Genomic DNA, 18,252 nt, shown 5'->3' on the forward strand with positions numbered 1-18,252 from the left:
TTGGCAAGTTAACATGAAGATAAGTTTATCAAATGTAATACACAGAGAAAGAAAACTTCTGGATTAGCCAGTTAAGGACCTCTGAAAGCCAAATCTTCACAAAAGCACTAAAAACACTCCCAGGAAATAGTCCAAATCAACTTTTCAGATCTGTGGAAGTTAGCCAAAGTTTTGCAACAATCTGAAAGGCATTAATTCAAGAAAAATGGCCAAATCTCCATGAGAACAGCAAGCTTTGTGGTGTTTTTCACATACCCTGCCTCCATCCACGGCTCCCCAGCTCCACAGTAACCTTTAAAACCAACCTTGGGTACTTCCCTGGTGGTGCAGTGGCTAAGAGCCTGCCTGCCAATGTAGGGAACATGGGTTCAATCCTTGGTCCTAAAAGAGTCCACGTGTATCAGAGCAACTCAGCCCATGTGCCACAACTACCGAGGCCATGCGCTGTAACTACTGAAGCCTGTGCGCCTAGACCCTGTGCTCCACAAGAGAAGCCTGTGCCCCCCGACAGAGAGCTGCCCTTGCTCTCCACAGCAAGCAAAAACTCCAGCACGGCAATGAAGACCCAGTGCCACCAAAAATAAATAAATAAATAATTCAAAAAAAACCAAACCAGTCTGGGACTTTCCTGGCAATCCAGTGGTGAAGACTCTGAGCTTTCACTGCAGGGGGATGGGTTCCATCCCTGGTTGGGAAACTAAGATCCCACATGTCTCACAGCACAGTACCACATAAATTTAAAAAATCTGCTGTTGAACATTTACAAAAGGTTAAAAAAAACCAAAAACCGCCTTGCAATTGTGATAATCATGAAAACCAGTGATCTAGCAGCCAGCTCAGAGCTCCCAAAAATGCCCCATTCCAAAAGAACTGCATTATTTGAGCTGTCTGGAAGTTCCCTGGAAACACAATAGAGTTTATCTTTGTTTGACCTCATCCAGAGCTTGTTTAGTGGGACTAGCCTTTCCCTAGGGATACTGGTTCAAAATAACCAGCAATTTTTATATTTGTCAGCTGCCAGAAGTAGTATTGTATGTACATAAGTATTGTATGAATCCAGGCTTCAACAACACATGAACCAAGAACTTCCAGATGTTCAAGAAAAGGCATAGGAACAAGAGATCAAATTACCAACATACACTCAATTCTAAAAAAGCAAAATAATTCCAGAAAAACATTTACTTCTGCTTTATTGACTACACCAAAGACTTTGACTGTGTGGATCACAATAAACTGTGGCAAACTCTTCAAGAAATGGGAAAGCAGACCACCTTACCTGTCTCCTGAGAAACCTGTATGCAGATCAAGATGCAACAGCTAGAAGCGGAAATAGAACAACCGACTGGTTCAAAATTGAGAAACAAGTATGTCAAGGCTGTATACTGTCACCCTGCTTACTTAACTTCTATGCAGAGTACACTATGCAAAATGCCAGGCTGGATGAAGCACAAGCTGGAATCAAGATTGCCAGCAGAAATATCAGTAACCTCATATATGCAGATAACACCACCCTCATGGCAGAAAGTGAAGAACTAAAGAGCCTCTTGATGAAAGTGAAAGAGGAGAGTGAAAAAGTTGGCTTAAAACTCAACATTCAAAAAATGAAGATCGGGGACTTCCCTGGTGGTCCAGTGGCTAAGACTCTGTGCTCCCCATACAGGTAGCCCAGGTTCAATCCCTGGTCAGGGAACTAGATCCCACATGCTGTAACTAAGACCTGGCACAGCCAAACAAGTAAATAAATAAGATAAATAAATAAATAAATATATATATATATATATAAAAAGAAGATCATGGCATCTGGTACCATCACTTCATGGCAAATAGATGGGGAAACAATAGAAACAGTGACAGACTTTCTTTTCCTGGGCTCCAAAATCACTACAGATGGTAACTGCAGCCTTGAAATTAAAAGATGCTTGCTCCTTGGAAGAAAAGCTATAACCAACCTAGACAGCATATTAAAAAGCAGAGACATTACTTTGCCAACAAAGGTCCATCTATCTAGTCAAAGCTATGGTTTTTCCAGTAGTCATATATAGATGTGACAGTTGGACTATAAAGCAAATTGAGCACTAAAGAATTGATGCTTTTGAACTGTGGTGTTGGAGAAGACTCTTGAGAGTCCCTTGGACTGAAAGGAAATCCAACCAGTCCATCCTAAAGGAAATGAACCCTGAATATTCATTGGAAGGACTGATGCTGAAGCTGAAACTCCAATACTTTGGCCACCTGATGTGAAGAACTGACTCTTTGGAAAAGACCCTGATGCTGGGAAAGATGGAAGGCAGGAGGAGAAGAGGAGGAGAAGGGGACGACAGAGGATGAGATGGTTGGATGGCATCACCAACTGGATGGACATGAGTTTGAGTAAGCTCCGGGAGTTGGTGATGGACAGGGAGGCCTGGCGTGCTGCAGTCCGTGGGGCTGCAAAGAGTCAGACACGACTGAGTGACTGAACTGTACTGTACTGAAGTAGTATTAATAGTTGCAGCAAATGAGAAGCTGATCAAAAAACTTGAAAAGGTGATGAATTAAAGTATAGGGACTTTGAAAACCTCCAGCATATTCTGTTTTCTCCCCCCTAACTTTTTATTTTGTAGTATTTTACTTTGGAGTACAGCTGGTTAACAAACAATGTTGTGATGGTTTCAGGTGAACATCAAAGGGACTCAGCCATACCTATACTGGTATCCGTTCTCCCCCATACTCCCCTCCTATCCAGCTCCAGCATATTCTTGGGAATCTAAAGGTACATGCCTGCACAGAACTGAGAACGTCCTGATCTCTCACCTACGATAACCTTGAGGCTTTGCACAACTCAGAAAGGAAAATTAAGGCAGAATTGTGAACTGTCTTCCGGAACATTGAAGAAAAACATGCCCCATTGTGTACACAAAGCCCTGAAGCAAAGCGTTCAAGGCACTTAAGAAAATCTCAGACCATTCATTAACCAATATTCAGAAAATATTAATATGAATATTCAGAAAATATAGCCCAAGGATTCTATATTTAGGAAAACTGTACTTCAAAAAAAAATGTAGAAGCAATTAAGACATTGCAAGATAAACAAACAAAAAATTAGGAGAATGCATTTGTCAGCAAACCTGCTTTACAAGAAATTTAAAGAGGGTCTGTTAGATTGAAATGAAAGAACACTTTTAAAGTTCTCGATAAGTTTAAGATAACTGAAATCATGAGAAGTGTGCCCCCCAAACACAGTGGAATTAAATTAGAAGTGGTAACAGAAATAAATTTGGGAAATTCACAAATATGTGGAAATTAGGTAACTCACTTCTAAATAACCTATGGGTCAAAAAAAATTTTTTAAATAAGGAAAAATTAGAAAATAATTTGAAATGAGTGAAAATAAAAAATAAAACATACCCAAAACATATCAAACAAGATTCAGGTAGAGCTGTGCCTAGAGTAAAATTTATACCAGTAAATGCCTTCATTAAAAAAAATCTCGAATCAATAATCTAAACTTTCACTAGAAAGAGATGAGCAAACTAAACCCAAAGCAAGCAGAAAGTAGTATGTAATGGAGCTTAAAAGAGAAATAGCCGAGAGAGAGAATAGGGAAAATGATAGAGAAAATCAATGCAAATAGGCTCTTTGAAAAGGCAGAAAAAACTGACAAACTTTCAGTTAGACTGACCAGAGAAAATGAACTCAAATTACTAAATCAGGAATAAGAGGTGACATTATTTCTGACCTTTCAGAAATAAAGAGTTCTAAGAGAATATTATGAACAATCATAATAGATTGTCACATAGATAACTAGATGAAACAGAAAAATTCTCAGAAAGACAAATATAACAGTTATCTACAAAATGCAGCTATATTTATTTGCCCGTCCATAAGCACATATGTTCAAAGACTAACTGAAAATTAAGGAAGGAGATAGAACATTTTGAATATTGTTAAGTGAGCCTGTCATACGCCTCTTTTTTTTTTTTTTTTTTTTTTACCTTGCTGGATCTTCACCGCTTTGCTCCGGCTTTCTGTAGTTGCAGAGCACAGGCTTCTCTTTGCACGGCTTCTCCCGTGGTGGAGCACAGGCTCTAGGCATGCAGGCTTCAGTAGCTGTGGTGCACAGGCCTAGGTGCTCCACAGCATGTGGAATCTTGCCAGACCAGGAATCGAACCTGTGTCCCCTGCCAGGCTGATTCTTATCCACTGAGCTACCAGGGAAGTCCCTAGATGCCTTCCTTTCTTTCATTTTGTTCTTAGGTTCCCCTCTGAAGGTACAAGTGTTAGTCACTCAGTTGTGTCTGACTCTTTGCAACCCCACGGACTGTAACCTGCCAGGCTCCTCTGTCCATGGAATTCTCCAGGTAAGAATACTGGAATGGCTTGCCTTTCCCTACTCCAAGGGATCTTCCCAACCCAGGGATTGAACCCGGGTCTCCTGCATTGCAGGCAGATTCTTTACCATCTGAGCTGCTAGGGAAACCCCTAAAGGTACAAGTGATTATCTAAATAGGATTAATGAAGGACTGTTGAAGAACCTTGCCTCTTCTTTTAAATGTCCTCAGAAGAGCCCCTCATTATATAAATGAATTAATGTACTACTTGCTTCGGAAAAGCAGTGCAACCCACAACTTGAGGAAATGGAAGACATTTTACCAGGGTGAACTATGACATTGCATAATAGGCTCTGCTAACACAAGGTATAATCATTGGATGACCTAGTATTAGGAATGCACTTAAGAACTTACAAATTGCAGGCTGCACCAGCAGCAAAGCCTTATATACACCCCTGTTTGTGAGCATTTAGCAACCGTTTATAAATCTATGTATTTATGAAGTTTGTAGAATGTCATAGTCGCTTACTTCAGTAGGATAGAGAAAGGTTTATAAGTGTTTTGGTAAATATCCAACCTCACAATTTCCCACCATCTGGTAACCTATCTGTTTCATATACTGGTGTTAAACTTTCAGATGGTTGTAAGGCAAAATTTCCATTGATCCGTTTAGAAATAATTATTAGAGAATCATGGGCTGCCCAGGTGGCTCAGCGGTAAAGAATCCTCCTGCCAATGAAGAAGACACAAGAGATATGGATTTGATTCCGGTTGGGAAGATCCTCTGGGGTAGGCAATGGCAACCCACTCCAGTATTTTTGCCTGGAGAATCACATAGACAGAGGAGCCTGGCAGGCTATGGTCCATAGGATTGCCAGAGTTGGACGTGACTGAAGCGACTTACGCACGCACGAGCCTAGAGAGATCTCTTCTCCCTAGAAGCCACCAGGGGTTTTCAGATTGAATGAAGTCAAGTAGAAGTTCACCCTGGGGTGTGTGCCATCCATCTACCATCCACCTGGTGTCAGGCAGGCAGAGCTGTTGCCACACACCCAGGGAGCCCAGCAAAGCGCTGCCCTTGTTCCACCGGGTGTCAAGCTGTGTGCTCTCTTGATGTGCTCCTCACTCCCCAAACCAAACCAGGAAGGCTTCGCAGACCTGGAAACCTAGGTTTCACTTAAGTTTCTAAGATTTATTTTTCTACCATTGAAGTCAGACAAGTGCATTAAAGAGAAGTTCTAAAATAGAGTTTTTTACAGTTTTGTTTGTTTGTTTGTTATTTGCTCAGTCATGTCCAATTCTTTGCAACCTCCTAGACTGTAGGCCCCTGGGCTCCTCTGTCCTTGGAATTCTCCAGGCAAGAATACTGGAGTGGGTTGCCATTTGTTCTTCCAGAGAATCTTCCCAACCCAGGGGTGGAACCCAGGTTTCCTGCACTGCAAGCAGATTCTTTACCAACTGAGCCACCAGGGAAGCCCATAAAAATTTAAAAATTCATAGTGACATAAAGCTAAATCCAGAAAATTCACTCAGAGAGGGCCTTCCCTGACAATCCAGTGGTTAAGACTCCAAGCTTTCAATGCAGGGAGTGTGGGTTCAATTTCTGGTTGGGGACCTAAGGTCCCACATACCACACAGCATGGCCAAAAAAAAAAAGAAAAGAAAATTTACTCAGAGTAGTACCAACCATGAAAACAATTACTATTAACAGCTACGTGATTTCCGTTAAGGTCCTTTCTCAGGCATACTCAGGTTGGGTCAAGGTGAATGTGTGTCTTGTAGAATTTTAGTAAGTTATGATTCATTCATTCATTCATCACTGTGAGTACACAAATCTCAAAGTCATAGCCCCTACCATCAGGAAGGTCCCTTGTCTAGGAAAGGGGGTTTTAAGCTTCTTTAGAAACGTCTTTAAATCTCAGTGGAACTCTAATGTGCATATAGTCCACACAGAAATCCAGATAAGTGATGCTTTCATCGTGGAACCTAATTCTATAATTTCAAACTGGTCATATCTGTTCTGAAATACTTGTGGCTTCCCAGGTGGCACTACTGGTAAAGAGTGCGCCTGACAATGCAGGAGACACAAGGGTTGCAGTTTTGACCCCTGGATGGGCGAGAAGTCCTGGAGAAAAGCCTGGCAGCCCACTCCAGTATTCTTGCCTGGAGAATCCCACAGAGAGAGAAGCCTGGTGGGCTACAGTCCACAGGGTCGCACAGAGTCCAACACAGCTGAGACGACTTAGCAGGCAAGCACGTTGTGAAATACTCGTTTGTTCTCTTATCCATGACCACATTATCTCACAGCCCTCCCCCACACAAGCAGGTCCAGGGCTTGGCTTTTCTTGGCCTTGGGAAGTTTGCAGAGCAGACCACAGAAGCTGTCCTAAGGCTCTTCATGTTTTGAAGGGGTCCTCGCCAGTGTTACAGAAAGAGTGGTCCTCTGAGGAGCTGTGGGCTTGTTATAAATGTGAGCCCATGGGTCCCACCAGGTCCCTGGAATCAGAACCTGTGTGGGTGAGGCCCAGGGAAATCTTGTAAGAACTTCCTCAGGCGATGAGCACACGTACCAAGGTGAGGGAGCCACTGCGTTAGAGGAAAGGTGACAAGAGACGAAGGGCAGGAGGAGGGAGGAAAGGAGCCAGGCTCCAGGGCGGGACCCAGGAAGATGCTGAGAGCTCAGTCGAGGCGGCCTGGGGTTCCCAGCCCGGCCTCCTCCTGCCCCCCACGACAGGCAGCGAAGCAGGGTGTGAGTGAACTTCAAGGAACCGCCGGAGGCCTTGACCGTGAAGGTCAGAGTGTCCACAGTGGGCCGCTATCAGAGCCCTGCCTGGGCCCCCAGCCCTGTGTCCGGACCCCTTTGGAGCCCACGGCATTCCGCAGGGCCGTGTGGTGAAACACGCATCCGGGGACAGAGCCCACAGCCTGACTGATTGATGGCGGTGACTCACTTTGAGGAATTGCACTTGGGCTCCTGGAGCCAGGGCTCCTGCCTTGAGTCCAACCTGTAGAAGCAGACTCGGGGTTAGGAGAGGGCGTGGAGAAGGTGAGGAAGGAGGAAGGGGCAAGGCACCTGTGATCCTGCTCGTTAACTGGTCCCTCTGCTGCTGCTGTTGTGGTTGTTCAGTCGCTAAGACGTGTCTGACTTTTTAGGACCCCATGGACTGCAGCAGGCCAGTGCTGGACTGTCCATCACTGTCTCAAGAAGTTTGCTCCAACTCACGTCCATTGAGTCAGTGATGCCATCCAACCATCTCATCCTCTGTCACCCACTTCACCTCCTGCCCTCAGTCTTTCCCAGGATCAGGGTCTTTTCTGATGAGTCTTCACAACAGGTGGCCAAAGTATTGGAGCTTCAATTTCAGCAACAGTCCTTCCAGGAAATATTCAGGATTGATTTCCTTTGTCCAGCTCTCACATCTGTACATGACAACCGGAAAAACCACAGGTCCCTCTGACCTGGCTCAAAATTTCCCGACCACAGAACTGCCTCAGGGCTTCCCACTAACAAGACAGAATCCCCAAAATAGGGGCCACAGACTCAAATACTTTCATGGTTAGCCAAGGAACAGGTATGGTGAGGTTCAAAATGTTAGGTTTATTACAATTTGGGAGTGCAAAGAAAATGCATGTCTTAAGTTGCTCATCCTGAACCTGACGTCTTGAGCTTTTTTTTTTTTTTTTATCCCTTCAGTTATGTGGAGGTTTATTTGCAGGATAAATACTTAGACATGGAAATGCTGGGTAGGTAAATTTATAATTATTATTTTTTTTTAACTTTTGACCCCTTCATCCATTTTTTTCCACCCCTGACTGCCACCTCTCCCCGACCCCTGCAATCACAACCTATCTGTTCTCTGTACCTATGAGCTTGGTTTTATTTATTTCTTTTTAGGTTCCACACACAGGAGAGGTCACACAAAGTAAACTCTTTTCTCTGTCTGCTTTATCTCACTTAGCATAATGAGATAAGGTCCATGTTGCTGCAAATGGAAAGATTTTGTTTTTTATGACTAAATGATATTGCATTGTGTGTATACACCACAACTTTAATCTATTCATCCATCAACGGACATTTAGGTTGGCTATTGTGAACAGTGCTGCAGTGAACATGGAAGTGCTATATGTTTTCCAATTAGGGTGTTTGTTTTCTTCAGATGCATTTCCAGAAGTGAAATTGCTGGATCATATGGTAGTTCTATTTTGAAATTTTTGAGGAACCGCCATACAAATGTCCACATTAGCTACACCAATTTACATACCCACCAATAGAGCACAGACTTCCCTTTTCTCCACATCCTCTCCAAAACTTATTTGTTGTCTTTTTGGTAATAGCCATCCTAGCAGGTTTGAGGCGATATCTTGCTGTGGTTTAGATTTGTGTTTCCCTGATGATTAGTGACGTTGAGCATGTTTCTCGTGTACATGTTGAGCACCTGTAAGTCTTCTTTGGAAAAATGTCTGTTTGGAACTTCTGAATTTTTTTGTAATCAGATTTTTTCTTTTTAGTGTTTATTTATTTATTTTTGGCTGAGCCGGGTCTTCGTTGCTGCGAAGCTTTCTCTAGTTGCCAGGAGCAGGGGTTACTCTTCGTTGCCGTGCTCAGGCTTCTGATGAAGAGACTGTCCTTTCTCCATTGTATATTCTTGCCTTCTTTGTTGTAGATTAATTGACCATAAGTGTGTGGGTTTATTTCTGGGCTCTCTATTCTATTCTATTGATCCACATTTTTTTGCCAATATCATACCCTTAGTATATCCTTGTGATATAGCCTGAAGTTGGGAAGCATGATACTTTCAACTTTGTTCTTCTTTTTCAAGATTGCTTTGGCAATCTTGTCTTTTGTGGTTCCATACAAATTTTAGAATTATTCATTGTAGTTCTGTGAAAATTGTCATTTGTATTTTAATAGAGATTGCATTGACTCTGTAGACTGCTTTGGGTAGTATGGACATTTTAGCAATATTAATTCTTCCAGTCCTTGAGCTTCCCCAGTGGCTCAGCGGTAAAGAATCTGTGGGCCAGTACAGGAGACATTGGTTTGATCCCTAGGCCTGGAAGATCCCCTGGAGAAGGAAATGGCCCAACTCCAGTATTCTTGCCTGGGAAATCCCATGGGCTGCAGTCCATAGGATTGCAAAGAGATAGACACAACTTAGCAACTGAACAACAACAAGCAACAACAATCCTTGAGCATGGGATATGGTTCTTTTTTGGGGGGGGCGGATATGGTTCTTTTGTGTGTGTCTTTTTCAGTTTCTTTCCTTAATGTCTTGTACTTTTTAGTGTGCAAGTCTTTTACCTCCTTGGTTAAATTTACTCCTGGGTATTTTATTCCTTTTGATGCAGTTGTAAATTGAAATTTTTTCTTATTTCTCTGAAATTTCATCATTAATGCATAGAAATGCACTAATTTTTGTGCATTGATTTTGCATCCCACAACAGTATTGGATTCATTTATTAGTTCTAACAGCTTTTTATGGAGTCTTTAGTGTTTTCTATAAAAGAGGAGATATTACAAAAGATATCACAGAAATACAAAGGATAATAAGAGACTACTGTGAACAGTTATATACCAACAAATTGGACAACCTAGATGAAATGGATGGATTCCTAAAAACAAGACAGAATCATGAAGAAATTAAAAATCTGAATAAGCTGATTACTACTAAGGAGATTGAAAACTCTCCCAAAAAATCAAAGTCCAGGGTTAGATGGTTTCACTGGTGAATTCTATCCAAGAAGAATTAATACCAATTGTTCTCAAACTCTTCCAAAAAAATAGAAGAGGAAGGAACTCTTTCAACCTCATTTTACAAGGCCAGAATCACCCTGATATCAAAACCACACAAGGACTCCACAAGAAAAGAAAATTAAAGGCCAATATCCCTGATGAACATAGATGCAAAACTCCTCAACAAATATTTGCAAACAAAGTTCAACAATGCATTAAAGGAGCATACACAATAATCAAGTGGTGTTTTTTCTGGGGATGCAAGGCTAGTTTAATATCCACAAAGCAGTCAATATGATACACCACACTAACAAAATGAAGGGTGAAAATCATATAATCATCTAAATAGATGCAGAAAAAGCTTTTGATAAAATTTAACATTTATGTTAAAAAATCTCAACAAAACAGGCATAGAGGGAACATACCTCGACGTATTAAAGGCCCTTCCCTGGTGGCTCAGTTGGTAAAGAGTCTGCCTGCAACGCAGGAGACCCGCGTTTGATCCCCCAGTAGGGAAGATCCCCTGGAGAAGGAAATGGCAACACACTCCAGTACTGCTGCCTGGAGAATTTCATGGACAGAGGAGCGGGGCAGGCTGCAGTCCGTGGAATTGCAGAGTCGGACATGACTGCGCGACTAACTTTTTCGTTCATGCTAAGCCCTTGCTAACACCATACTCAAAGGTGAAAAGCTGTAAACGTTACTTCTAAAATCAGGAACAAGAAAAGGATGCCCACTCTTGCCAGTTTTACTTGACACAGTATTTGGAAGTCCTAGCTTGAGCAATTAGATAAGCAATTAGGTGGACTAATTAAACAATTAAAAAGAACAAAGTAAAGAATTCTTTGAAGTTGTAAAATTGTATTAGTAAACTGAGATTCCTCCCCACTACATATATTATAAAGTCAAAAAATGAGAAAAAGAACCATTTCAATGAATACAAAATTCTTTAATGGGGTAATGAATGATAGTTTCTGTTTTTTATCAACCTCACCCTTTAAGGTATTTCTTTATTAGGGATTTTTTTACAAACTATGAAGAAGAATGAAATTAAAAGAACTGGGAGTTGGAGATGGACAGGGAGGCCTGGCGTGCTGCAGTCTATGGGGTCACAAAGGGTCGGACATGACTGAGTGACTGAACTGAACTGAGGCAGAGTTTGGGGTTTCCCTAGTGGCTCAGACAGTAAAGAATCTGCCTGCAGTGCAGCAGACCCAGGTCTTTCCTGATTGATACTATCCTGAAAAAGTTAAAATATCTGAAGACATGAAAAAAATATCTTTATTCAGATACAGGCCAAAAAAAAAAAAAAAAAAGGCTATCTTGGTAACACAACTAAAGTCTCAGGTGTGAATAAAATTGGTTCGTAGATTACACATTTAAATAAGTGTCTCTTAATTACAACTTTGAATTGGAATTCCATTAAGAATAATATTATATTGGGACTTCTCTGGCGGTCCAGCCGTTAAGACTCCATGCTTCTGACACAGGGGGCACAGGTTTGATCCCTGGTCAGGGTACTAAGATCCCATATGCTATGGGGGCATGGCCAAAAAATTAAAAAAAAAAAAAAAAAAAAGAATATCATAGCTAATGGGGGGGGGGGGGCGTGGATCTCACAAAGGAAGTCCTCTAGAATAACACTGCAGTATATCATTTCTCAAGGGGCAAAGTCAAAATGTAGGTACCAGAGGGTCTTCCCTGGTGATGCAGTGAAAGTGCCTATTAGCCTGCAAACTTCTCTGAGCAAGAAGCCTGTAAGTAATCATAAGTTTTAACTCAAATAGTACAAAAGAGCTATTTTGCTTATTTAACAAACATGGATTACACACATGATGCTGTAGGCTGGTGAAAACAGCAAAGACACACCCCTGATCCTCAGGAAACTCACAGTATTATTAAGAAGACAAAACACTATGTTTGAAAAGCAGTGCTGCTGGTTACTATAACATTGATGCGCAAGCAAAACATGCACTAGCAACATGGAACTTTGGAGCACTCAGGTTTTGCTTCTAGGAACCAGGAAAGGTTTCACAGAAGAAAGAGCTTTTGAGGAGTTCCCTGGTGGTCCAGTGGCTAAGACGCCATGCTCCCAATGCAGGGACCTGGGTTCTGATCCCTGATCAGGGAGTTAAACATTGAAGATGAAGTTGGTGTTTTCCAGGACAAGAGCCAGGAGCAGGAGGACTTCAGGAAGAAGGAAATGAAGTGGCAAGACATAGCACGCAACAATAAACACCTTTTCTGAGAATTACAAGTATTTTTTTGCTCGTAGAGCTTATGGTGGAGGTCCTACACTGCCATGACCACCATACCTTATTTCCTTTATTTTAGGCTTGGAACAAGGGGAAGGCCTCAAGTCTTTTGTTTTTTAATATTTATTTTTATTTATTTATTAATTTGGCTGCTCCTGGTCTTACTTATGGCATGCAGGATCTAATTCCCATACCAGGGATTGAACCTGGGCCTCTTGCATTGCCAGCACAAAGTCTTAGCCCCTGGATCACCAAGGAAGTCCCCTTTCAGGATTTTAAGGCTAGTTTCCAAGTGGTTAATGGAAAGGAGATCCAACTTCAAGGAAAACTTGTGTTGTGGGCTGAATTTTGGAGCAGAGTTTTAAAATGCAGTCCAAGAAAGCCTTTCAACAAAAAGGACACAGAAGAGTATGTCAAGCCCAACAAAATGCTTTGTGTGACAGCAACCTACTTCCTGCAATTATAGGTTCTTGTGCAAAGAAGGAAGATGAGTCAGAAATCGGTGTTCTAAACTTCTTTTCCTGTAACAGTAAGGCTTCCTTTCCAGGGCAATTTCATATGGACTATCACCCAGTTTTTATTTCCAAACAGTAATTTTCTCTTTTTATTTACTGCTGTACCATTTAAGTGCTCGTCTAAACAAGTAGTTTGATGCACTAACTTAAAAACTACAGACTATACATGAAATACCGAGATCAATTAGCCTTAGAAAATCGGCAACAAAAGTGATCTGAAAAATTCGTGCAGCTTTGGAGTTTTTAAGCTGTTTTCCAGTGTTTTAGACAAGCAAGGCCTTTGCCACGTGCCTCACACAGTAAATTCTTCATAAACATCCGCTCAGTGATTTTACACAGTCACGCTCCCACGCTTCTCGGCCGGCTCGAGAAGTTCCCCGTTTCTCGGGGCGGGGTGCGGGTGGGGGCGGGTGTGTCACTTCCCCAGGTTTCTGGGCACTGGAGCTCCTGTTGCATAAGCTCGGCCCCTGGCCACTGGGGCCCGGCGTGGCGCAAGGCGCGGCGTGATATCCCACACCCGCTTCTCGAGATCCGCTAGGTAAAGAGAGATGCTCTATAACACTCGTGGAGCCTGGGCCCGCGATTCTGGCGCCAAGGTCTGCGCAGGGGAGGTGCCAGAGCAGGCCACGCCCCCACAGCAACAACACACCCCCTGCCGCCGCTCCGTCAGGTGCGCGTGCGCCACCGCCCCGCCCGCCAGCCCCGCCCTTGCCCCGCCCCCCGTCGCCGCTCCTTCAGGTGCGCGTGCGCCGCGGCGCCGCTTGCAGACTGGACTCGCTCTTTCCCGGCTGGGTAGCGAGACTTCGCTTCTCCGCTCTCCTCAGCGGCCTCGTCGGCAGGCGCCCTCCGGCCCCTGCCGGGAGTCGCCCGGCTCCCGGCCGGTCCCCTTGTGGTCCATGGCGTGGCGGCGGCGGCCCGAGGCCCGGGGCGCGCTGGCGCTGCTGGCGCTGGCCCTGTGCGCTCCTGGGGCCCGGGGCCGGGCTCACGAGTGGTTCTCGGCTGTGGTGAGCACCGAGTACGTGGACCCGCAGACCAACCGGAGCGTGAGGAGCGTCTCGGAGAGCGGCCGCTTCGGCGACAGCTCGCCCAAGGAGGGCGCGCGGGGCCTGGTGGGCGTCCCGCGCGCGGAGGACCGCGACCCCGAGGGCTGCGAGGCCAGCACTCGCTTCCTCGTGCCCGGCGGCCGGGGCGCCGCGCCCTGGGTCGCGCTGGTGGCGCGCGGGGGCTGCACCTTCAAGGAGAAGGTGTTGGCGGCGGCGCGGAGGAACGCCTCGGCGGTGGTCCTGTACAACGAGCAGCGCCAAGGCAACCTCACCGCGCCCATGTCCCACGCGGGTGAGCCGCCGGCGCGCGGGCACGGGCGGGGCGGGGCGGGGCGGCCGTGCGCCGGAGCCCCAGCAGACCGCGAGGTCCTCTGCCGGGACCCCGAGGGGCGGCGGTGATGGGCTCCGGACGTCGGGACCTGCGAGGGTAGCGCCAGCTTGGCTCGGTGTGACCCCCGGTGCTCTAAGGAGGGAGGCGAGCGCCCGGACAGGATTACATCTTCTCCCCGGGTCGTTCAGGTGAAAGGTACCCTGTGCAGGAAGGAGGAGGCAGGAACGGAAGACTTTAAAACCCGCATGAGGAGGATTGTGGTTCTCACCGGCGGAAAGTCTCTTTAATCAGGAGTCCCTTGCCAGTGTTTCCCAAAGTCAGATGGGGCTGGAGTGGAAGCTCTTTTCCAGGGCTTTGCAGGGTCTGGCAGTCCCTTCACCATGTAAGGCGGTGGCTCGGTGACGCTGTGGTTTCTTCACTTTAATAATGTACGTCAATATTCTAAACTTTAAAGTGAGACAGTCTGGATTTAACTGAGTCCGAAAACCCGGCCTTAAGTTGAATATGTTTTCTCACTTGCTAAAGAGAAGATTGTGATACTGGCTCCTTTGTCAGAGTCCTAATGGAGTTTAGATGAAGTTTTTTAAAGTGATCATGCAGGGAAAGATTTTGTTCTTAGCTAGGCAACCCTTCCCACAGGCGGTTTTCGGAGGCAACAGGTTACATCTTCAAGCACTTGTGAGAGTTTGAAAGGTTTATTTTGCAAGGGTTCTCATTCTCAGAAAGGGCTTCCTGGGTGGCTCAGCGGTAAAGAATCCGCCTGCAATGCAGGAGACTCAGGTTTGATCCCTAGGTCAGAAAGATCCCCTGGAGGAGGGCCTGGGCAAGCCACTCCAGTAGTCTTGCCTGCAGAATCCCATGGACAAGCCTGGTGGACTACAGCCCATAAGGTCACAAAGAGTCGGACACAACTGAAGCAACTTAGCACACAGGCATGCATCATTCTCAGAACTGAAATTCCAAGTACTATTCAACTGATACAGAGTGTGATGGCCTTCTAAGATCAGACTCACTCTGAACTTCTTGGGATCAAAATCTTCAGTTTCTCCTGCTGCAAGTCAGACATCCTTTTTCCTCTGTACTTTTTGACTTTTGTTCTGTTTTGGCTTCTTGAATGAAAGTTCAGAATACCTGTAAAATGAGGACCGAAGGGTGACTTTGGACTTGGCCTGTCTTAGCAGAGTGATGGGACGGAAGTCAGTTCAGAGGTGGGGAAGTGAGACTGTTAGAATGATTCTTTCAAGACGTTGGCTGGCGAGGGCTGGGGAGGTGCTGAGCAATGGGTAAAAGCTGGGGAGAGGTGGGATGAACGGTATAGTGAGTGAGGCATGTTGAAGTTGGATGGTGGAGAAGAGGTAACTGAAAGAGTCAGGTCTTTGGGAAGGATGGCGGCTATGTCCAGGATTCTCGGAGGGGTTGACCTCTGATAGAAGAGGGGGGAATTCCTCAATTGCAACAGAGAGGAAGTGGGTTTGGGGAGGAAATGGGAGCAGATGTCCATGCGGTGGCATTGGGCAAGGCAGCACCTTTGGTGCAGTTATTCCAGTTGTTTTTTACCCAAGTCATGTTTCTGCAAAACTCATGAGAAGTGCTTTTGGAGTTCACAGAGCGTTCCAGACGCATCCTGTGGACAGGGTTCTGTTGGAGAAGAGAGGGCAGTGTGCCAGGATTCTCCGATGCTGGGTCCTTGCGTTCACTTCTGAGTCTGCAGCTTCCTGTGGGCTTTCTCTTTTCCATGGCAGTTCTTTTCCATCCCACAATTTTCTCAACGTGTTTACTGCATTTTTTGGCAATGACACTAACATCCTTCCAGGCTAATCGCACTTTTCTAACCATGGTTCAGCAGTCTTGCTTGCTTATCTTACGGACATATAATTTATCCAGGCTCAGAAAGCCCCTCATTGATGCTCATTTTAAATCTTCTTGCAAGCTTCTGTTACCATTCTCAGTGTCCATTTTAGTCTGTTTCAGTGTAAGATTACTTCTGTTTGAGGAAAGAGACAAAAGTAACAGCATTAGCAGTTTTTTAAAAAATGTGTGAAAGTTCCCAGTGCAGAGTCAGTTTTCTGCTTACAGCCCTTTGAGGTAGGTGCTTTAACCCCATTTTACAGATGAGGAGACTGATGTTCGAAGAATTGAAATGACTGGCCCCCGGGAACAAGGCAATCTATGGCCAGATAATTCTTTATTGCAGGGGCCTGTCTTGGCCTGTATCCACAGGATTCCCGTTGTGACAGCCAGAAATGTCTCCAGATATTGCCAAATGTCCGGGGGCAGAGAGGATGGCAGTAACATCCCAGATTTGAACTGCTGACTTAAAAGGAGACCAGTGGGTTACACAGAGGAAAAGCTGAAATCCACTTAGTCCATTGACTAGTCCAAGCAGAAATATAAGGGCCTGTGCTGTGTTGGTGACTAGAAATGGAAAAGAAGGTCCCTTTCATTCTCAGAACTCAGTCCTGCCGGGGACAAGGGTACAACTGTATCATGTCTTTTTGAGAATGGATTGGCGTTAAGAATGGAGTGAATGGAACTAAGTCAGAAGAGGAGCTGGCTTTGACAGACTTAGATTTTAAAGGTTACACAGAACCTTGACAGCAGCTCAGACTTTGTAGTTTTTCCTATTTTGTCAGAATGTGGCTGGAGCCAGTAAAAACTACTGATCCGTGGTTCTCAATGTTCCTGTGATACTCGGGGTCTGTGTACATAGGTCAGGTGGCTGCTACTGAACTCCGATTGTGATGATCTCCTCCCAAGTCTCAGAATTTCAACAGTTTTTCTTTTTTCTTTGTTTTGGCTGTGCCGGTTCCTCACTGCTGCACGGGCTTTCCTCTAGTTGTGTCAAACGGGGACTACTCTCTAGTTGCAGGTTTCTCACTGTGGTGCCTTCTGCTGTTGTGGGGGCTTCCCAGGTGACGCTAGTGGTAAAGAACCTACCTGCCAAAGCAGGAGATATAAGAGACTCGGGTTTGGTCCCTGGATCGGGAAGATCCCCTGGAGGAAGAAATGGCAACCCACTGCAGTATTCTTGCCTGGAGAATCCCATAGACAGAGGAGCCTGACGGGCTGCAGTCCATGGGGTCACTAAGAGTTGGACACGACTGAAGTGACTTCCCATGCACACATACTCTTGCGGGGCGCGGACTTAAGTAGTTGCTGCTCCTGGGCTCGGCCTCTAGAGCACAGGCTCAGTAGTTGTGGGGCAAGGGCTTAAATTAGTTGCTTCTTGGCACATGGGATCTTCCTCGATCAGGGATTGAACCCGTGTCTCCTGCATTATCAGGCTGATTCTTTACCACTGGGCTACCAGGGAAGCCCCTCAGCAGTTTTTCTTAAACCCTGTTGCTTGACTGCCAAGATCTAGTACAAGATGTTGTGAACTTAAGTCAGTATTTTATTGTGGCTCCAAAATAAGTTGTGACTTTAAGATAATATTCTGTCAGGACTGTAACAGCCCTCAGTGTGAGGACTGTTACTGTGATGCCCAGGGTTGGTTCCCTTTCCTTTGACAGATGAATAGAGAGTGGCCAGTCTGGGCCACATACGGCACCTGCTTGCGGGTAGAAATGCCTAAGACACATACCAGCCTTTGAGGAGTTCACGGCTTAGTGGAGTGATAAACAGACCTTTCCAGGCCCTATGGTTGGGCCCTCAACAGAATTATATGCCCAAGTGCTTAGAAAGCATAAAGGAGAGGCATCCAATGTAGGTCCTGCAAAGGTATTAGAGGCTATTTTGACCAAGAAGAGTAAAAATTGATATAAATCAAGCTGTTGAAACGAAAGCTTTTAGAGAGGATTGGCCTTGATGTGGTGACTGCTAGTTAATTACAGGCCAATCCTCCAGCTGACGTCTTGAGTGGCTGTTTAGACTGGCACTTTCCTTGTGTCAGCAATTTACTGAGGCCAGGTGTTGGCAGGGCTGAGAGGTGTGTTTGGGGAAGGGGCCAGTGTGGGGGTGGCAGGAGATGACACGTGATAGAAAGTCCCTTAGCTTGAGAGAGATGTACAGTCTGTGTTTGCAGAGCGTGGGAAATGGTCTTTTATGAGTGAGTGGTGCTCAGT

General features: G+C 45.1%; 1 protein-coding gene across 2 annotated transcripts in view; it reads left to right on the plus strand.

The window, feature by feature from the left end:
- Nucleotides 1-13,555: 13,555 nt before the first annotated feature.
- RNF149 (ring finger protein 149) overlaps nt 13,556-18,252 on the plus strand; it is a 31,249-nt gene continuing 26,552 nt past the window's right edge. The window contains exon 1 of one of the 2 annotated variants that reach the window (XM_043918569.1): nt 13,556-14,149. In XM_043918569.1, the coding sequence (XP_043774504.1) occupies nt 13,711-14,149 (439 nt within the window). In that variant the 5' untranslated portion in view covers nt 13,556-13,710. The remainder of the gene's footprint in view (nt 14,150-18,252) is intronic. The other variant, XM_043918568.1, reaches the window with a different exon arrangement.

Source organism: Cervus elaphus, chromosome 11 (assembly GCF_910594005.1).
Source record: "Cervus elaphus chromosome 11, mCerEla1.1, whole genome shotgun sequence".
In the NCBI taxonomy this organism is placed as follows: Eukaryota; Metazoa; Chordata; class Mammalia; order Artiodactyla; family Cervidae; genus Cervus; species Cervus elaphus.